The sequence below is a fragment of the Squalius cephalus genome (assembly GCF_949319135.1).
Source record: "Squalius cephalus genome assembly, chromosome: 15".
In the NCBI taxonomy this organism is placed as follows: domain Eukaryota; kingdom Metazoa; phylum Chordata; class Actinopteri; order Cypriniformes; family Leuciscidae; genus Squalius; species Squalius cephalus.
This window is the reverse complement of record NC_137136.1, coordinates 5,799,528-5,822,422: the sequence shown is the minus strand read 5'-3', so window position 1 is coordinate 5,822,422 and position 22,895 is coordinate 5,799,528. Positions and strand designations below refer to the sequence as shown.

At 37.0% G+C, this 22,895-nt stretch overlaps 1 protein-coding gene across 2 annotated transcripts in view; it reads right to left on the bottom strand.

Moving 5' to 3' along the window:
• Positions 1–12,905, bottom strand: part of ntrk1 (neurotrophic tyrosine kinase, receptor, type 1) — a 28,107-nt gene extending 15,202 nt beyond the window's left edge. Inside the window, exons 1-9 of one of the 2 annotated variants that reach the window (XM_079894959.1) lie at positions 12,414–12,905; positions 8,892–8,966; positions 8,329–8,400; positions 5,370–5,438; positions 5,028–5,179; positions 4,600–4,742; positions 4,152–4,290; positions 431–763; positions 325–342 (exon numbers count right to left, since the gene is read on the bottom strand). In XM_079894959.1, coding sequence (XP_079751085.1) covers positions 325–342; positions 431–763; positions 4,152–4,290; positions 4,600–4,742; positions 5,028–5,179; positions 5,370–5,438; positions 8,329–8,400; positions 8,892–8,966; positions 12,414–12,592 — 1,180 coding nt within the window. In that variant the 5' untranslated portion in view covers positions 12,593–12,905. The remainder of the gene's footprint in view (positions 1–324; positions 343–430; positions 764–4,151; positions 4,291–4,599; positions 4,743–5,027; positions 5,180–5,369; positions 5,439–8,328; positions 8,401–8,891; positions 8,967–12,413) is intronic. The other variant, XM_079894960.1, reaches the window with a different exon arrangement.
• Positions 12,906–22,895: the final 9,990 nt, after the last annotated feature.

The following is a 22,895-nucleotide window of genomic DNA, read 5'->3' as shown; positions in this document are numbered from 1 at the left end:
GAAAGTTTAAAATGTGAAAAAGCATAATAGGTCAAATATATCATTTAAGATATTAAATATTAAATCTATCAAAATTAAGTAAGAAAAATCCTGTTTTTGCTTTGAATTTTTTTTTTTTTTTTTTTACTCCATGGCAGATATTTTTTCTTGTTTTGAGAAAAAAGTCACTTAATTTTGATACTTTGTTCATAAAGCAAGACTTAATATCTTCTGTAATTTTGCTTCTCAACTAAATGTATCTGTTATTTAGGAATGTTTAGGTGTTTGTACAGGAAAATGACAACGGGGCGTTGACCTACGGGAAGCTGATTTAGAGAAACTTACTTGGCTCATCAGGGTGGACTGGCATGTGGAGAGAAATTATAACAATAAATTACTCAATTCACCACAAAGCTGATGCCATACATGTTGTGTGATGATGTGCACTCACCAGGAATGATGCCCTCTGGGTCAAAGGGGTCGAAAGGATTTAGCATGAACATCCCCTTTGCCGTAGCCTGGTCCCTACCCAGTTTATTCTCCACGATGAGTGTGTAGTTGCCGTTGTTCAGATGGGTGGGCTTGTTGAGGAACAGACACCCGTGTTGGACGGAGCCATCGGTCGCGTCTCTGATCAGTTCGGTGTAGGTGTAGCGGGTTTCGATGAGAGGCGTGTTGTTGTACAGCCATTTGATGGTGGCGGGAGGATTGCTGTCCACAGCAAATGGGATACACCAGTGATGTTGTGGTTCTGGGTCCCTCAGAAACAAGATCCGCACTGGAACTAAACACAGACGGGGAATGAGTTCACACGTGTGCAGTGAGACATAATCACAGTCCATTAGGGATGCACAATATCAGCCGATATTGGATATTTAATTGTTGCTGCCTATTTTGAGACTTAGATATCATCTTGGGCTAATGTAAAGGGATAGTGATAAATAATGGCAAAAACATTCTCTTGATGTGCAATTTCCCTTTAAGAATGCAAGTCAGAGTTGTGTGTGCAATAGGATAGTGATATGTGTGCTTTTGAGGATAAAATGATATTTTTTTTAAAGTACAAGCATCCCAGAGGTCCCTACTCTGTTAGATTTCAAAAATGAATTGTTATTATTATTGTATGATGTGTGCATGTGTTCATTTAGCGTTTTTGTCACTGATAGCACCTGTGCATAAAATGTTAAATACCTTTTTTTTTATCAAGTACAATAAACGTTTTGCTTCTAACTGTCTAATCTCTATTTAATACTGTATTATTACGAGAACTTATTCCTTTCTTATTTAAAAAGTATATATATTTTAAAGCAGATTTCAATAATAAAATGTACTACTATTATTATTATTAAATAATAATAAAGAATTATAATAAGAATTTAAAATAATTAAATAATTATTGAAGAATTTTATGTATCTTTATTAAATGAATAAGAATGTACAGTAATTTTAAGAATACTGTACATTATATTTATCCATTATTTGTGTGTGTGTGTGAGCTGTTGGTTTCTAGTCTCCGCTCTTATTCTGCTTCTGTATATCCAACTATCAGGCAGCAGATTACTGTATGTATTCCTATTGGTAGTCATTGCATTGCATCACTGCTCATTTGCATAAAGTTGAATTCGCTAACTGCCGCAAACCATTGCTGTAAAGAAGTCTGTTAAAGAAGTTCACATAATGTTCCTGTATGAATAATGCTGTTCTATAACTAGTGCCTGTTCTTCAGAATAGCTCGGATGACTGGAGCATCCATCATATTTTTTTTCCCATGAATCAATGTGCTCAATCTTTACATTAAACCTGTTGACCTGTTATAAATAATAAATCTCTGTCTGTTTAGGGGACCTAACCACAAGAGGCACTTGAGAGCCGGGTGAAGGTGGGATACAGGAAATGGTTCTTTTAGCCGGGAGAACATGCTGATGCGCACAACCCGGTCACTGCTTCATAACCATTTCAGTGCTCTTAACCCATGACCCTTCCTTCAGAAAGTGCTTCGCACGGAGAATCACAGTCATTTGTGTCATGGCCTAGAGTTCACGCTTGAAAAACCGTCCTCGTTACACCGGCCCGATGTTAACGGTTGAGCCATTTTTGAACTCCGCTAATTGTGGTAATCAAAAGGAATTAAATAATTGAATCCATTAATTGGGTTGCGGTAAAGGTAGATGGCCAAAGGTGAATTTCACCATCAGTACACTATGGCATAACTAACACTAGGGAATTATATTATCGATTGGCGTCTGGGTTTAATAAAAGATGTTTTTAGGTCAGAATTATGCCGTGGCAGCACCTGTGGCTAAAACCCGACTGCTAATTTAAGAGCTAATTAAGCAGTGGCCGGCTTCGAGCCGTTGTCCACCAGTCACGTGATTCTGATAGACTGGCAACTAGCACACTTGCTATCTGCCAATCGGTCCTCACAATTATATTTCCGGACTATGGGGGAGAGAAATCCATTAGTAGAGAACAAACAAGATCTGAAGACAGTTATCATCCCATTTTCCTGACAGTCATTATCGCTCCCCTGATGGCTATACATTTGTCTGAAGTCAAGCACTGTTTTTCTTCTTTCTGAAGAGGAGGTGATAAACAGTGATAATTGCTGTGGTGTGGAGTGCGTCATATGGGAGGATTTTCGATGGAAAATTCCGGCCGTTGCAATGCTGTTGCTTCTGAGAAGGGCAGGGTTATCATCGTTAACTAAAATATGAAAAAACTTACATTTTAAATTGAATTAAAGCTATAAAGATGAAATAAATAAAACATAAACTAAATGAAAATGGCCTTGGCAACTAACTGAAATAAGTTTAAGCACTAAAATTAATACATTAATAAAAAAATATATATATAAAGTACTAAAACTGAAATTTTAAATATTATTATACTTAACTAAAACCAAAACTTAAACCATAAAAATAAAAAAATCGAATTGAAATATAATTGTCACAGTTTCACCCAGTTTGGACTTTTCCGGTTTGCACTATTTCCCGCCTCTAGTTTGTTGTCATGGTTACAGATTTGATTTCGTCATTTAGTTCGATGTGTGTAGTCAATCATCATTGTTTTCAGTTGTATATAAGTTCATGTGTGTTCTCCTTGTCTTTGTTGGGTCTCATCTGTTGTATTGCTTTGTTCTCTGTTGGATTTACTAGTGGATGTTATTAAACGCTGTTTTGAACTTTAACCTTCTTCTTTCGTGCGCTTACTACCACACAACCGTGACAATATTAGAATATAAAATATTAAACTTATTCTATTTAAGCTAGCTGCCAAAGCAACATTTCTCATTTTCTTTAAGTTTAACTTGATGTACTAAAAAGTATGGAGCCCGCACAACACGCGGGAAAAATATCATGGCTACAAATTCACAAATCGCTCCCACGACTTACTAATACATCAGAACGTTTTACTAATCCGTTCCATCGTTTTAAGTAAATTGTGCGCATGATATAATAATTTGTTTCCTTGTTTTAGTTCAATCAAAATAAGTGAATGAATTAGCACAACGTAGCCGTGATTAGTAAGTCGAGGGAACAAATTATTATATATGCGCACAATTTACTTAAAACGAGAGAACGAATTCTTACAATAAATATATATTTTTGTCCGCATGTCATGTGCAGGGCTCCATAATATGAATTTAAACTGAAAACTTTTTAGACATTTTTTTAAATTACTAAAAGTTAAACTAAACTTAAAACAAAAATAAAAGCTAATTCAAAATATTAATAAAAGATATAATAGTGTATAAATAATACAAAAATGTAAGGAATAAGGAACCTCAAATGGGTTTCACACTTTGAACATGGCTTAGTTGTTTGGCAAGATAAATTTCATAATAACTTTGGGTTTGAGTCACATATGTTGCTCTGTTAATGAAATCTATGGATGCCTGGAGGAGTAAAAGAATAAAAGTCTTGCAATTGCTACTTTATGTTTCAAAGGTTGACTTTCTAATTTTAAACTTTATCTCAGTTAATTTTTTTTTATTTTTTACTCATATGCAGAAATTGTTTTCCATAAGAATCTCATCTGTTGTCGCATTCAGATTTGAAAATGTGTTGGTAGACATTTATGCTAAACCCCTTGGTCATTGGCAGATAAATAGCAGTATATGAGGTGAGAGAGAACATTTCAGAAATTACAGAGCAAAAAATTTCAGTTCTTACATTCAATATCCAGCTGCACCGTGGCTTCATCCATTCCCGCGCGATTCTCCGCCTCACAGGTGAGATTGTGCAGGTTGTCTCCAGAAGACACGCTCCTCATGTGGAGAACCAGCTCCAGGGTTGATCCCCAGATTACTTGCTGTGGACAAAGATGAATGTAGACCAGCTTTAATGGATTGACAAAGATCAAACATCTCTTAGAAGTCCTGCAACAATGTCTGATCAACCAACCAGGGGTAAGGAACTTCAAGAACAGTTCTTTCAACTAATTTTACTGTACATGTATTCATGTTGTCCAAAGTGACTTACAAATGAGGAATACTTCAAGGAAAGTGATAAATCATAGGATTATGGTTATGATTGCATATTTTTTTTATCTTCCAGTACCAACAAATGATCTTGATCCAGGCACATGAGTAAAATACAGTATGAAGCCAGTGTCGTGTACCTGCAGGGTCCAGCTGGACAGTAGATGCTCTGTTCTCCAGCGGATAGTCGGCGTTGGTACTCCAGTCACCAGACAGGTAAATGTCAGGTTTCCACCTTCTTGAGTGGTCAGTGTCGGAGGGTCAATTTTGACTTCAGGAACACCTGCAGAACAAGAAGAAAAAAATTCACTGATTTTAGGATCCTAAACCTTTGAACAGTAGTGTATGTAAAATTGTAAAGTAACCATTATGACAATTGTGTTTCACTAACTGAAAGGTGACGTATTTTAATGGTTTATTTCAAACAGTTTTCCCAAACTCACAGTCACAGCGTTTACACTTTTGGGGAAATCAATCTTGCTTATTGTCTCTGCATATTTAATTGGGATGGAAGTAAAGTTACACACTTGATCTTAAAATATGTTTCATTCCAGATAGGTGCACTTACTACAATTATCCATTTCAAATGAATCCAGCTGAATGCTGTTGCCATTGTAGATGCAGTTTTGTTGAGAATCAATATCGCTTTGTCTTTTTCTATGCCATTGCTGAAGCCAGTAAATGTCACATGAGCAGGTGAGTGGATTGTCCCTCAAAATTCTGTGAAAAGAACCGATTTCTTTTGCTTACTTCATGCTTTTAGCAAAATAACACATACATAGGACCTCAAATCTATCATTTCAGTTTTTCAGACTGAGGTAAATTGTTTAAATTGTTCAGTCTCAAATCACCAGCAGAGTAAATCTGTAAATCTCAGCATAGCAGTATATGAGTGGAGTTTGATACTCACAGACTCAACAGAGGGACCGAATGAAACACCCTCCAACTGATGTGCATTAGTAAATTAGAGGCCAGGTTTCTGTAAAAGAAGAGAAGATGTGAACTACATATGCAAAAGAGAGATGCTATTGGCTCTGTTGTACAATAGTTAAATATACTCTTAATAAATAGGAGTCATTCTCTTTCAAAAAATGATGTGTAGGCAGCTCAGATACGAGAGTTTAACCTGTTTTATCACACAACTAGATTTTTGTTAAATGGGAGCTAATTCAAAATATTAATAAATACTATAATAGCATATAAATAATACTAGAATAACACTGCCTGTATGGCTCCATTAAACCCTTCAATGTGAGTGGGATTTTTGGCCAGCTGTATTGTTTTTCAGGTGAAAATTCGTCGACAATCGCTTGGAAAAGTAATGGTACCACAACTTGAGGTATCTTTCATGTCCATAGCCTATGAAAGATACCTCAAATTATTAGCACAAATTATTTACACACACAACATACAGGATGTGTTATGTTCTAAAGAGTAACGGCCAGTTCACATAGAATGCGTTTTTCCATTCCACTGCGCTACTTTTCCGTAGATTTTCAATGTAAACTTGTGCAGTGCTAGACGGATGTGTTTGACCATTGCGGTTGCATCTCACGTCTTTTGCAGCATCTCGTGCACAACACGCCATTCCAAAAAAAGCGGCACTCAAGTTAAAATAAGTGCAACTTTTTAAAAAATGCATCTTTAGACCTTTAGGGGAAGGTTTTCGCTTCACGAGTTTTTAACCACAAAAAAAAAACCTTTTCCATTGTTTTGAAACATTGTTTTATGTAAACATGGACTATAGATGGACGTTTTTAACGTTCTCACGCATGACACAGCATTCTAGAAAAGAACTCAAGAAAACTCAAGAAAAAAAAAAGTTAGATCTTGCCATTTTTTTCGTTCCACTAGCCTCGCGTTTTTGCTGTTAAAAAGCGCAGGTTAGTGAAGCAAAAAAAAAAAAAACGAGATGTGCTTTGTGTGTTAGGTGTAAGTGCCTATAGGCCTACTTAAGCTTAAGGGCTTGTTCAAATCGTTACGTATGCGCAGTAGCTAATGGCACTATAACAAGATTCAATGCAGCAAAATATTTCATAGTAGCACTGCATTTCTAAATAACACTGGCACGCATCTCTCTGTATTGGCTGACAACTGGACTCAAGCTTAATTAGTTGAGTGATTTTCTCTCTTTCTCACAGAGAACAGGTTTGACAAGTGTGAGAGAGTGAATTTTGAAGGCCTGTGTGTTGGCCACAGACATAGTTTGATAAAAAAAATTGCATCATTCTTTTGTACTGAAAGGTTTCTGATTCAGAGATATTTGTCCTCTTGTTTCATTGAATTTTGCAAGACCTCTGGAGGAGACGGAAGCTGAAATCAAAAGCTAAATAAAGAGAGATGACAAACAATGGGGACAATAACGGCTTGGCAGATATAGATTCTCTGTGGCAGGGCTAATGGGGGCCAGCAAGGGTTCAAATATTTGTTTTCCCTACTCCCAAAAGTTCATGTCAGATGGGTCGGCCATCGGGGCCTATCTATTACAGCTCGATTCTACCGTAGGGAGAGAGCGTCTGAGAATAGCAGCTGCCGTTTCATACTGGCGTCGAAGGGAGGGGGGGGGGGCGTGGATTTAAAGAACCGAAGCAAAGGATGGATCAGGGGTATAAAAGATAGGCTCGTTTATACTTATGATTTTTCATACTGTACATCCCCACCGCCACTTGAAGCTTACAGACACATCTGGTCCTCCGCACAGCCCTCTGTGAAATATTGATTGCGTGATAATGGACCCTTAGTGGAGTGTATTTATTATGCATCAGTTGTCAATAATACGCCAAAGTGGGCGAGTAAAAGGTGACTGCTGGATATGCTCTCATGTTTCCCCAGAACCCCCCCGTCCCCCCCCCCCCCCCCCCTCCTGTGTGACCGCTTTCCCCCACATCAACAACAGTGGGCATGTCGCACACACTGAAAGATAACGATTACAAGATAGTGGAGATAAGGGTCAACAACCTTTCTGCTAATATCATTAGTGTTTTGTTGATGCTGTGATTAGAAATCTTCCCTTCAGGAGGGAATAGCTCTTTTAGCCCTAAAATGCATGATTAAAAATAGTTATGCTTCTGTTTTTAGGTATTGATTTACTCTGTTTTATTCTATTAAGATGTCTTGTTGTGGAGGTTCTATAAGGTTTCTTGGTATAAGTGAAGTTTGATTTGTTTTAGGCTATACATGATTTGGATGAGATCAAGTGCATTAAAAAAACATTATTGTCCCCCCAGTTTTTGGGAAATGATCATTATATTTTGAGATTTTTTTCCATCTAGTGATAATTCATGGTGATTAAAGATCAAGCTAAATAAATAAATTCCACATGGACACTGAATTAAAGATTGCCATTGACTTCCATAGTATGGGGAAAAAAATACTATGGAAGTCAATGGCTACCTTCAACTATCCCTTTAAGTCTCCTAAAATTCCAGAAAAGAAACAGCATACAGGTTTGAAATGACATGAAAATGAATAAATAATGACAGAATTAGAACAACTGGAAGTCATGTCACTCAATTAATATTCAAGAGTCAAGCTGATTTTGTAATGTCTCTTGCATCCCACCAAACACAATTTTCAGATTGTTCTTACGCCCTTGATGACCATGAACAACAAATCTCTGCAAATTTCTTTTTAATTAGGGGAAATAAATGCAATCAAATGATTTCTGGAAGTGAAATGTAAAAAATTTTTCCTTAATAGTCATTCAGTTGCTAACTAACTTTAAATGTGTCTAGGGTTTTTACCGCCTGAGACCAATAAAGCAGCTTCACTCATCAAAAGGGAAGAGGATTTGAAGTGATTGACAGGTACAAGCCCTGAGACCCAAGTGTATTGTGGGAAGGCCAGTCGTATATGTAAAGAACACTCACACATACTGCAGCTTGAAATTATGCTGGAAGGCATTTTCAGAGATATACACCATCCCACAATCTGTGACCGTCCTGAAAAATATATACACAAGTCAGCCAGATAATTGACTTTTTGAATATGAGAAGTTTGAATACCGTTCAAATTTTTGTTGTCAGTGTAAATTATTAATTGGAAATAAATGTATAATTTACTGTCAAAAGTGACAGTAAAGACATTTACATTGTTCAAAAAATGCTGTTCTCACAGTTTCCACAAAAATATGAAGCAGCAAAAAAACCTTCTGAAGGATCATGTGACACTGAAGACTGAAATCATGATGCTGAAAATTCAGCTTTGACATAACAGGAATAGCCTACATTATATTGAAAAAAAGGTTTTTTTAAACTGTAATATTCCACAATATTACATTTCTTACTGCATTTTTGACCTAATTAATGCAGCATCGGTCTGCACGAGAGACTTCTTTGTAAAATATTTTTAAAAAATGATACAGACAGTATTGTATAAATGATCTTTAATCTTTTTTGAATCTTGTACATCGTTTGTAGTCTTAAATACTTACAGGTTCTTCAGTTCTCTGTAGTTGGCGAGGTCTATGTCTGTGATGTTCTCCAGGTTTGCTTGATTCTCTATGTAGCTAGAGGGTTGAAATGAAAGAACAGGTTGAAATTCAACTATGTCATTATTTCAAATCTGAAACTGTTTACTGTATGTTTCTGATATATTTCATTGGTACACATTATTTCTGATTTTGTTTGCATGATCAAATGCAATAACTTGCTTCATCTCTAAAACGACTTTACTTTTCAGATTATGCCACAAATCCATCTTCAACTTTCAACCCTTCCCCTCCAACCACCTGACTCCAATCTGGTATGTAACGCCCCCTTTTCATGATCTCATCTATTCCCAATCCTACATTATTTTTCAACGAATATCCTATTCAATCAGGAATATATTGAAATAAAATAATTTTTCATATATTGATCTTGCTTTGTTGAAATACTGAGAAACATGGAAATGCAGCCACATAATGACATTCGTTCTTAAATTTTTTGTTGTGCAAATATTTCAGTTAATTCATGTTCACCTGAGTACATTTAGCAAGAAGAAACTTCTTCCATCTCCACTCTAAGACTTATATTAAATAGTTTTGTGCCCTTGCAGCCATTATTATGGGGCATAAACACCATCAGTGAAGTATTTTGAAATCGATTACTTTTTCATTTCCACACAAGCAGTTTTACTGAAGAGTACTTGTACTTCAACGAATGAGTTTCTTTTTGAGAAAAAGTTTTCATATTGGCTCATTGAATCAAACTATATATCGCTAGTCTATGTGTCTCATTTCGAGGCTGCACTACATTCCAAATTAATTTTAATAATGGTTACTGTTCTGAAATAAGACTTCCTATGACGCATGCAGAGGATGCAGCCTTTCAAATGAGACACTTCATATGATGTATGCTTAAACTTAGCTGTTCCATAATTCAATGCAACAAAGTAGTATAGTTCAAAAATCCACTAACAGAAATTACCATGATGTTGCCATGTTTTTAGTCTCTAATCATCTAGAAAACTTCATCCCGTGGGTCAGTGTCGGCTGGCAGCCGCACTTGACATTAGCAAAAGCCAAATAAACCACAAACCTTAAATATCAGAAATATTTTTATAAACCATCTTGACAAACTCATATGATGTTTAAGTACATATAAAATTCAATTTCATATGATGCATTCCATGATTTCTGTAGTGCTCCTTTCATTGTCAATACATAATCAGACAGGTGCAAATTATTGCATTCAGTGTACCATGCTGAAATATGTTTCTTTTTTAAAATTACAGCTTGAAAGAGGTGGGATATAATATAACCAGTGTTTTATTGTGTAGTGAGGCATTGAATATACACAGAGTCATGCTGATAATAATGACCCTGCCTAATATCCTCTCTTACTTGTACATAAATAATCTGTTCAAATATAGACGCTGATAACTAAAGACATTTCTTCTGACTTCACTGGAATCTTTTGATCTGTGATTCGGTCCAGTTGTGTTCAAGAAGCACAAACAGATATTCATTAGCGTCTGATTGACCCAGAGAGCCATAACGCAATTACAGAGCAGGTGGGACGACATCTCAAACTGCTTTGGCTTATTGAATCGAGTCGAGTGGGCAATATTTCATCTATTGTTTTCAGCGGGGCATTCACAAGCAATTCGCAGAATGGAATTTACAGCATGATGAATGATGTATTTGTGCTGCTGGTATGAAGTTAATGGTCTCTTGTTTTCCTCCCCGGTAGAAGTGCTGTTCCTCTGTACTGTGCCCGTCTCACTAATACAGCGAAATGCTGCGTTTTTACGGGCACAAAGTGTTCTGTGTAAACACGTGGTGAAAGAGCATTCTCATTTATTGATTGAATGCTTGTAGTAAATGTAGAGACTCCACTGGAGTTCAGAGAATCACACTCGAGCAGGTGTACTGAGACAAACAACAGTGGCAGCCGTGCAGAACTTTACCATAAAAATACAGTGATGACGTCAGACATTGTTCGATTGCATATACTTTACAGTTATTAGCTGTTCTATATATATATATTATTGAATTATCTTAATTATTGAATGAAGCACTGATTGACAAATTTTGACCTAAGCTGATTTCAGTGCAACTTCCAAGAAAAAAATCTCTTATAATTTGGTTGTTTGTCTAAAAGAAATAGCAGATATTCAGCCATTTTCATTTGAAAATGGGGTCATTTGAGTTGCACTTTTTTGTCATCTATATGTTGCTTGAATCTCATATTGCATTATTTTTCTACATAGGAAACAGGAGTTGTCAAAATGTCAAAGTTGCTCTTTTCTGTGTAATGAAATCGCATGGAGCTTAAATTTAAGCTTGATTTATTAGAACATGATATTAGATTGGGATCTGAACCCAGGTTCCCTGCTTACTATGTTGAATATTTTTTGTCTCATCTCTTCCAGGTCACCAAGTGAACCAGATCCTGAACACATGATCTCTAAAAACACCTCTTGAGCATAATGGTGGTACGATGGAAAGGCTCATGATGGTGTACAGTATCAAAAAAAAGATATATATATCTCCAGGATCTATGAGTGATACACAGATATGGGAAGCGCACATTGTGACCCAAACAAACACTATCAAGGTAACACACATCTAAATACCACTAAATAATGCGAAAACACTGACTGCATAAAACGCTCCATTTGACGTAATTAATAAGACAACAAGATGAAGCATTACTTAGATATGAGGTGGATATTGGTATTGACACCAGATTCTGATGTGAATTATATGGTATTGTAAAAGTAGTGTAAAGGTACATTGGCTTTTTAGATATAATAAATCTAGCATTTCTTTCCATTAAACATTGCATTATTTACACTGAAGGGAGGAGAACGAGAGAATGCATGAAACATAGTGAGATAAAGATTGTAAGAGGTGTGGTGATTATCTTACTATACGCATAAGTGCCATAATCATATAAACACTATTCTGAATGAAGTGCAACATCCTGCAAGGCTTGGTATCAATGTTAAAACACGCGCACCTGTGGGAAACATCTGTCTGACTGTACACACATGAACATTGAGATGTTTTTCTCACCATTTCCGAGAATAGATTATGTACCTGACACTCTTAAAGGCACTTAAAGAGAAGCTCAGCAGCACAAAGTACCAGGCCACTTTCCCTCCAGCCCTTGATTAGTTTCCAAGTATTTCCTTGTTTTGGGAAAATTCTGCTTTCAGTGCATTAGGTCCTGATTCCACTAGTTAAATGAAATGTACTATAAAGCAATAAATGCAGGTCTGACAATTAGATTGGCCTGCCAGAAAGAAAAAAAACCCTCTAGGCTAAACCAGGGAACGCATGCACAAACTATACATCCAAATGCCCAGATTTCTCCATGAAAATTCATGAAGGCCAATCACTTTGATTGAACTCGCCACCTGTTCCATCTCCATGCAAGATCGAGCACCGCACTGAACTTCCTCGGAAGTCTCAGCAACTTTTATCAAAAAGCTCATCGAACAGATTCGTACACCAAACTCAACTTACATTTCAGTGACGTTTTCACTCTCCTGTGGCGCCAACGCCGGGATGCTGGTGATCCCGTCCAACTCCAGGCATTGCAGCATGGCAAACGAACAGCGACAGGCGCTTGGGCATCCGCTCAGGGCTGGTGCAACCAGGACAAGAAGCAAAACCACAATCTGGACCACCCTACGCTCAGCCATGGTGGGGTTCGAGTGAGTTTGTTCTCCTGGAGGAATCTCCACCCTGCAGTGAGGAGAAGCGGCTCTTCTCTTGGCCAGCACTCAGGGTTATGATCCCATCCAGGAGCTGAGCTATTGAGCCGTGTAGAAGGGCCCAGGGGAACGGTGGGCTGTTGCCTCCTCTCCTCCTCTCACTACCTCCCAGTCCGAGATGGAGAAAAGGAGGGGAGGGGCAAAGCGGTCCATTAGTTGAGTGTGAGATGAGAGAGAGAGAAATGGTCACCAGACACCTCTGTGACACTTGCAGAAGTGACTGTAGCCAGACTCATGAGCTGCAGGTGGACACGGATAGATCGGAAGTGACCATGAACTTTGAGCTCATGAGGCAAAACAACTCATGACTCATGTATGCACAAAGGGCAGGGATTGTGCCATTTACCCAATAGTTTTATAGGAGCATGGCAAAGGTGATGATTCATTGTATCATTTTTCTCCAACATGTATCATTCTCTGTTAATTTGGATTCCTTGATACTTCAGCTTGTTATGGAAGCTTGTTTCCGCCACAAAATAAAAAAAATAAAAGATAATTGCGACTTTTTATCTCACAATTGCGAGTTTACATCTCGCAATTCTGACTTTATTTCTCAGAATTGCGAGATATAAAGTCAGAATTGCGTGAAATAAAGTCAGAATTCTGAGATATAAAGTCAGAATTCTGAGATATAAAGTCAGAATTGCGTGAAATAAAGTCAGAATTCTGAGATATAAAGTCAGAATTCTGAGATATAAAGTCAGAATTCTGAGATATAAAGTCAGAATTCTGAGATATAAAGTCAGAATTCTGACTTTTTTTCTCGCAATTGCGACTTTATATCACGCAATTCTGACTTTATATCTCAGAATTCTGACTTTATTTCACGCAATTCTGACTTTATATCTCAGAATTCTGACTTATAAAGTCAGAATTGTGAGATATAAACTATTCTAAGGTAAAAAAAAAAAAAAGTCCGTCTTTTTTTTTTTTCCTTAGAATTGGACTTTATATCTCACAATTCTGAGAAAATATGTCAGAATTGCGAGATATAAACTCGCAATTATGTGTTATAAAGTCAGAATTGCGTGATATAAAGTCAGAATTCTGAGAAATAAAGTCAGAATTGCGAGATGTAAACTCGCAATTGTGAGATAAAAAGTCGCAATTATCTTTTATTTTTTTTATTTTGTGGCGGAAACAAGCTTCCATAGCTTGTTGTTGGGTCATGAGGTTATATATTTAGACAGTTTTGTTTCCTCTTTTAATTCTCAGACACACTAACTTTGTCCAAAGTGCTGGGGATCTTTAGTTTTCATAAGCATATAAATGTTAATCCTGCAAGAAAAAGAAATGTTAGTTATGATTAATAATAATAAAAAAAACTTATGTTATTGCAACTGGTCCAATGATCTGTGAGGAGCCATATGTGAGATCGCTGTGAAAGTCTTCATTTAACCTCATTGCTGTCTAGAAGAAACAACTGAGATATGAGGATTTTTCCTGATAAAATAAGTAAAAATAGACTCAAATGTTACAATAGTTAAAGGTATGAGAGGAAAATGATATTGCTCAGAGGCTGCTCTTTCACAGCTCAGGAGACTCAATGGAGATCTCAGATGTGAGTATCAATTTCGTCTACAATTTCCTGCTAAATTCCTGGTAAACACAAATGTTAAATGAATCCGAATAGCATAACTCAGATCATTTGGTAATGTTTGATGAGAAATATTTGAGTTCATATTGAGATCTTTGACATTTGATTTCTGATTCATCTGCAAATCTGAGCACAGGTTGAGACATTTAGAGATCTCTTCTGAAACTCTGAAGGAGGCACATGTGAGATCACTGGGGCTTTTTCTCAGCAGAATAACTATGAGAAGCAGGAGACTCAAGCAAAGGTCTGCATTTGCTCTCCATTATTGCTGTCCTGAAGAAACAATTGAGATTGAGGAGAACTAATTTTTCTTCTTTTTGTCTGAGAGAAAAGATGTGTGCTCAGAAGTTGCTCTTTTTTTGCTCCATAGACATTTACAATAAACAGAAATCGTTTCTCTTAAAATGTCATGAACACAAATAGGAAATTGTTGACATGAATATAGAAAATGTATAACTCTATAATTTGATGAGAAATAGGAGTTCAAATTGAGATCTTTGAATTTTGATTGCAGACTTTGGCAAATCCGAGCACAGTTTGAGACACTTTGAAATCTCTTCTAAAACTTTATTGAGTTTACTGCGTATTTTTATCAAGAGAATTAATCTGAGAAGCCCATGCAAATGATTGCATTTGATCTCTATGTAATATCACCGCTATCTATTGACATATTTAAAAAGATCTAAGTAGTGATTTTTCTTTCCTTTTTTTTTGCTCCAGCAGAAATTTGGAATGCTCACAAGTTGCTCTTTTATTGCTCAGGAGATCCGTTTCATTTACAGTAAGAATCGATTGAGTCTCTCTTAAAATTTCATGGAAAATTGTTTACATACATATAGTGCTATAAAATGAAAGTGGATAGTATAACTTAAAATCTGAGGAGAAATATTTGAGCTCATACTGAGATCTCAGACTTTTGATTGCAGGGATCTTGTCAAATTCAAGCAGATGTTATGAGATCTCTTATGAAAATCCAGAGATGTGCAACATGAAATTACTTCATTTCAAATCTCATTTAGTTCTAGATTGACATGAAAGAGTTGTTTCCCTCGTGTGTTACAGATCTAGCTGTGCCTGTTGTAATTTTCCATGTAGCTCAGAGACACTCAATGCTTTCTGGTACTGAAAGGGTACAAGAGGAGGATGGATGTTGTTGGCCGACTGCAGCTGTGATTGCAGAGTCTCGTCCTCCCGTAAGGGATAAATATTGTGCCCCGCCTCCCTCTCAGAGAGTCTCCATACACACATCAGTAAGGTCATAATGCCCTGACCACAATTACTGGCAGGACCCGAGCAGACCCTTTTTCTGCTGCAATAAGGACATAGTGATGGCTCCAGACTTCCTCCTCTTGTTCCCTCTTCATCAGGATCAGCAAAGTAAGATATAGTAGGAGAGAGAGAGAGAGAGAATGAGGGGGCGAGTGAAAAATCCATCTATGGTGGTTTTCTATCCCGTGGCCCTAAAATGGCAACTCTAGAGTTTGGACGGTTCTCTCGTGCTCTTTAAAAGCTCAGCTTGTGAAGAGGCTTTTAAGACCATTTCGTAGATTCCGGACTCTATTATTACCTCAGTTGTTTACCTCTTTACATCTAACAGTGTACCTGTGTGCTTCCACAATCCATTGATTTCTTTCCGCGCATTCTCACTCTTTTAGAAAGAGAGAAAACCGTCAGCATGAGGAGAGGCTGGCTGTTGATACTCCCTCAGTGTGCTTTAAAGAACGACTCGCAGAGAAATCCATGCTGACCATTACACCTCTCCTGTCAAAATTTTCTTGTTGTTCCAAACCCTTTCAAAAGGAGTCATTTTTAATAATATATTAGGCTCTTTTCCATTAACTTACAATTGAGGTGAACTAGAGCGTTCACGCTTGAAAAATGACCAAAAAGAAGTTAATAAAAGTGTCTTCTGAAGCCATTGTGTCAGTGGGAGTCAGATCTGTCCGATTCATGTAAAATCATTTAGACGATTTTGTGAACTGGATCAATGATTCATTGTAAAGTTCTGACTCAAAAGAAGGTTTCATTCATGAATCAGACAATTTTTTTGGAAGAGACTTTCTGATTTTCTGTATAAAAAAAAAATACTGTCATTATTTTTCGGCGTGCCCTCCCAGTCCATTAAATGTAGGCGTAGGAAGTATGAGTGATTTTAAACAGGATATGCTGAATAAGTCTGTCAAGCCAATCAAAGTAGAGAATAATTCAATTACAGGCCAAATGAACCACTCCCACACAACACAACTACTGCTAATGGGCTGCAGCTTCCAAATAAAAAGGAAACACCGGTTTCCTCTACTCAAAGGCTTTGTGCAGAATTGAATAATGTTTTTCTTCAGAGTATACCTAATAGCGTACTGCATGCTCATTTTTTTAAATATATGAAAAAGTATGCAGTAGCGATACTTGTTTCAAACAGTAAACGCTACATTGTTGTCACACATCCACATGGAATTGCATGTTTAATTTAGAAAGTGCCATCCATTTATCTCTGAAATAAATATGGTTATGTGTTTACTTAAAATATAACTTTATTTAAAAATGTGTAAAATTTTGGCCTATATATTTTATTTATTTTAAAAATAAATTAATAAAATTGTATTTAAACATTTTGTTAACTTTTTTTTTAATTAAAATTCAATTATATTTAACCCTCTGGTGCTGATATATCAGTTTTGCCCGAATTTAAATAATAAAAATTTTTTTTATTTGTTTACTTCATCTGACACCTGGTAAATGTTTTGGCATAAATGGATCATAACTATTCCATAAATATAATTTACCACCATAAAATCCCATTAAACTAGAATGTTGGTAACCAGACATTTGATTGAAGCCATTGACTTCCATAGTATTTTTTTTCCTACTATGGAAGTCAGTGGCCTCATGGAATTGCATATTTAATTCAATAAAAAAAAACAATTATTTCAAATTCAATTTTATTATAACTTTCTGGTGCTGTTCTGTCATTTTTGACCGAAAATGTTTACATTTTTTATTTATTTATTAGCATTTTTTACATCATCGAAATTGTACGACACTTGGTACAGGTTTTGGCAGTTAATGTGTGAACACAAACACACATTTTTTTTTTTTTCTTTTCTGTTTTTAGTTCAACAGGAAAAAGAAACTCATACAGGTTTGGAACAATATAAGGGTTAGTAAATGACAGAATATTAATTTATGGCCGAACTATCCCTTTAAAATGTCTTAAATTTTGCCATGTTTTAATTATTTAAATCTATTTATTTTTAGTAACATTTTATTTGAAAATGTCTATAAATATTGCCATTTATTTAAAATCAATTTTTAAATTGTATTTAAATATTTATTTACATTTTATGCTAAAATACCTATTGCATTCAATGTTAATATTTTTTAAACATTACTGGTCTTAACTTGTTTCTCCCTTTTTTTTTTCAAAGCAGCAGTGATATCTGAACCTGGAGAGATATAAAGACGTATTATGACAGAAGGGGAGAGTAGTGACCTGGCTGCAGGTTACTCAATCCACATCAAACTAATGTCCTGCCACAGAGAGAGAGACCAGTGCAGAGTGGACCGGAGTAAAAGCACTCCTGGAACTGGTACAAGGAAAGGCTTTTACACCTACAGTGGTTAATATATGGATCTCCACACTCCTGCTGTCCACTGCCACACACAATAAAGCAAACCATCGACCTGTACGCGCTACATTTGCATATCCGGTTAAGTTATGAGTAATGCCAAATTAAAATAACACAGTAAGTTTGTGAATTTATTGCAACTCCTAAAATGTGACCCTTCCACCTAAGTATTAAAAAGATTGTTTAGTGGTTCTTAGGAGAATGATATGTGGTTGTTCTGGATCGTTTTTAGGGAGACAACTCAAAGCAAGCAATGGACCAGCACTATAATGCATTTTTCAGGTTGCAGAGCATTTAGATTAGGGGTGTCCAATCATAATCCTTCTCCTTGAGGGCCACTGTCCTGCAGAGTTTAGCTCCAACCACACACCTAAAGCAGATAACCAAGGTCTGACTAAGCGCAACTTCCAGGCGGGAGTGTTGAGGCAAGTTGGAGCTGAACTCTGCAGGACAGTCACCCTCCTGGACCGATTTTGGACACCCTTGATTTAAATGAACAGTATACAATTTGGTTTTTATGTAAAAAAGTAAATAAAAACAACAAAAAGGATATGTTTTGCTGAGCAGTGCAGGGTGTGTCCATCTCCAGTTCAGCAGCTTTTGCCTCATCTTCTTCTCACATCATCTCTCTACCAGGAACCAGCAACACCCAAATCATAGTATTCAGAGCAGCAGTGTTAGTGAGACTCGCTGGGGTAAACCTGGGATCGATTGGCTCATGCTGCTGGGGGTTTTGGTAATGTAACCGAATCTAGGTTCTCTCATTAGGGACACGAGGAGCCCGTCTTCATGCAGATGAGCCGAAACTCGAGGAGCAGTTCGCCAAAGACTAATGAACATGCAGCATCTCCTCTCATGCCTCCATTCTGGCTCGCTCTCACAGTTGTCTCCATTTCTGCCTCTTTTGTGTATTAGCTCACTCACGGTCTAATTTCCACCTGAAATTAAAGCAAAATCAGGGCCAGATTTATAGGCACCCCCTGGACATGCGAGCATAGTGAACATTTTTAATTATTATAATTATTTCACTCTAATAGTAAAACACTGTAAGAAAATTACTATCTAAATGAACCTTATAAAGGCCCACTGAAGTACCTTGAAATATTATTCAATATGTTGACGTAATTTCCACTGAAACAGGAGGACAGGGTGGACATATCAATTAGCCCCTCCCCCTTTTTAAAATAGCCAATAGTATTTTGTTTATGTCACAGCTCGCCAGAGCCGTTGAGCTCGGTAAAGCCGCAGTTTCCTTCTAAAATCTTCTCCATATCGCTTTAAAATATAGCATTCTGCAGAATTCAAATGGGTCCGATACATTTTGCGGTCTGCACCTGCCACCGACTCAGGCATAAGATCCGCTCTGTGCTCTCGTGTCTCTGGACCGGAGCAGACTGTGCACGTGCTGCGGGGGTTCACTTGACACTAATGTGAAACCAAACTTCATTTGCCTCAATGGAAAACATATTTACACTATCGTTCCCTATCCCCATAGTGCACTAAGTGCCATTCACCATGTAGAAAATAATAAATGCGTGAACAAGTGACCGATTTTAGGCACAGCTTCAGGATCTATTTATAATGTAGGGGGCTTTAGATTCTAGAGAGCATTTGATTGGACAGGAAATCTGAAGAGTTGAAGTGCAGAGTGATGTCATCAAAATCATTCATCCATATTTGGACTGTAAGTTTTGAATGCTTATATCTTCTAAATGCGGATTTTGTCATTGTTTTGGAGCACACTAGCTTATAAATAACTGTAAGACTAACATAGGCTGGCTATTCATACTAAAAGCCAAAAACTTGATTTCATGGGGACTATAAAGCACATAATCAGGGCCGGATTTACAGGCATCCCACAGACGTGCGAGCATATTACACATTTTTAATTATTATTCATTATTTCACTCTTATAGTACAACACTGTAAGACAACTACTATATAATTTAACAGTTTAAATATTGGCACAAACGTCCTATTTCCATTTAGTGCCATTTTAAAAAAATAAATCATTACTATTGGTCACCCTTTACATCTGTCTGTGGGTTTTATAAATATTCAACCAATGAAATGTATTAAAAAGAGCTTGTGACTGAACCTCGTATCTCCATTGGATACTTATACTGTCAGTTAAACCTCATAACTCCCCGCCTCTATTGTAAATGAAGTGCCACACAAACCGTCTCTGATTGTTTGCATTGCAAGGGGAAGGAACTGGTTCTTTGAAAAAGCAGCTTTTTCTTAACCCTAGAAACACTATCTTAAGCTGTGCGGGCACGCAGTGCGGGGGCCCCCGCTTGTTGGAGGCCCCGCGATAACCCCGTGCCAGGTTGTGCCGATAGACGATGTATGTGATCAGCTTATAAACCATGATCAGAAGATGATCAGTTATCGGCCTTATCAAGAGGATTTGACATTTCCAGTAATGTATTAAATTATTATTATTATTACAAGGCTACTACTTTTATTATTAAATTAATAGGCTATTACAATTAATTTGCCCCGCAATCATTTTAAAGCGCATAACCGACGAGCCGAAGATTAGTTAGATTAGCTTGTACTCATCATTTCAAAAACTAGCCTACCTGTTTTACACGAAATTCTTCTCTTCTAATTTTTTCACTTATTATGGGCCACAAGAGAAATATTAAGAAAATAGATTAAGACAGTTACCGTTAGCAGCATGTTTAAGTAGATAGCCTTCTCTCATCGTCTCTGAGAGAACCTTTAATGCAGCGTCAGATGTTCCTACTTTCACTTTCTGTAGGCTAGTGAATAATTGACTGGGGTTTGAGACTTTTTTACCGGCTTAACACCGGCATTGTTTGCACTTGCTTGCGATATCCACTGGCTCACCTTCATGGTTTTAAATAGCTGGATTTTTCCAATATTGTGCGAATATTTCCTTTAAAATGAAGGACAGAGGTTTAGATTTTGCGCGCGTTATTTCCCGTGATAAAATCAAGTAAATTACTAAATAAATGACTAAATAAAAAAGTAGGGCCTACGCTATACCGCAATAGGAGAGAGAGAGAGAGAGCGGCATCAGCACTGGGTGAGATCATCTTTGGCTTGAATAGATAGGCCTACACAAAGTAATATTCATCTACGGCGATGCGTGTTGCGGTAGCGCCGCCTATAACACGATCTCACGCGTTTGTTTAAATTTAACATTTTGGGTGGAGTAAAATCTACATATGTGGTTTAAAAAAACAGATGCATTTACACTTTTCCAGTTTCGTCTGGAATGCGGCCCAGACCTCCTCCTGAAGTGGTTTGAGCGATCGGATTTAAATCCGTCTCGAAAGCTTTTCGGACGGCATTTAGGCCTACACCTGGTCTTTTTTACGATCGGATAGTTATCCGATCAGAGAAAATACGAAGTGACCCAGTGTAAACAGACCCATTATGTGTTGTTTTATTTTATTTTTAAGAAGGCACTATCATCAGCCGCATGGCTTCCTTGCAAATATTCTAATAAAAGTGCTTTTAAATAGCGAGGAATCAAAAAATGATTCACTCGAACTGTATCGACTGATCTTATGTATATCTCATCAGGTTTGGTCTTGGTCCGGATCCATTCAATTATTATAATGCATCATTATGAAATAGCCCAATTACGTGACTGACCTCAATGCAAAAATATAATTGAATTTCTTTAAATGAAAGGGTCCCAAAAAGCCCAAGGCTGTTTCGTGGCTGTTTCAAGGGGCTCAGGGTCGATTGCCATTCACAAGAAGATATGAAATGTCTTCTCTGATCCTTGAAAAAACTGCAAATAACAAACAGGTCTTTTTTTGTTTCTTATTTATGAAGTACTTCCTATTTGTGAAGCTAAAAGAACTGAAATAGCATTCCCTCGTTAGTCGTGGGTATTCAAAATTAAGTCTTTAGTTCATTGTCATGCACAAAAGAATGTCAATACATTAACACATATACGGGGGATATGAAACTGCGCTGCAAATTAAGAGTGGCCCTGCTTCTATTATCATCATTTAAATCCTATAGAGAATATTAAATAATCTTTTGGTGATGGATTAAACACAAACCTTTTTCATCTTCTCAGTGTTTGATGGAGATCAATCCTTTCGGTGGTTTGGCATTTGAGGCCAAACATTAACCAAATATCTGGGTGAGTGCATTTTCTTTGATTAATCTTGTAACCTACCAAGGGTTAAAGGTCTATGGCCAATATGGCTTGATGCATTATATTATCTTATGCATAATGATTTATTCATAAGTCCACAATGATTTTGCAGTAAATGGAAGCTATTCCCAAACACAACAGTGGAACGTTGCCTTTTCTGTCATTATCGGAACTTATTGGGGATGTTTGTTCCAATGCAAACTAAAAGAAAACTGGCCTGTGCATTAAAACAAATCAATAATACGGATGTAATGAGGCCACAGGTGTATGTTTGTAATTTACAACGGCTTGGAACTAAGAAAGTTTTGGTTGTGAGTGTCTGCAGTTTACGTCGTAGAACAAAACGTCCTAGTATAGTTTACCACAGACCTTATTTTACTCATAAAAACCCCATTATAAAAGCCCATAGGAAAATCTCTAGGGAACCACTGGCAAATTAGGGTATATGTTTACATGACAACAATGTACAAAAAACATATACATTTTTTTCCTTTGCATTTTTAGCGTACAGACGACAATGTTGTCAAAAATTATTCACGAATAACGACTAAAAACACTGTATTCTGCTGCCAGTAGTTGGCGATGTCACTTTGTAAAGAAACACTGGGATACTCTGTCTATTGGATGGAGGCTTACATTCAAACAGATTGTGTCACAGATTCAGTCCGAGGACTGGTTTGTCACGATAGATTTGAAGGACGCGTCCTTCCATGTAGCCATCCATCCTCATCACAGGAAAACCCGGAGGTTCGCTTTCGGGGGCGAAGTGTACCAATATCGGTTTCTTCCCTTCGGCTTAGGTTTATCATAGCTCAATCCGAGCAGCTGGCGGTTCGGCATTGAGATGTCGTTCTGTCTCTC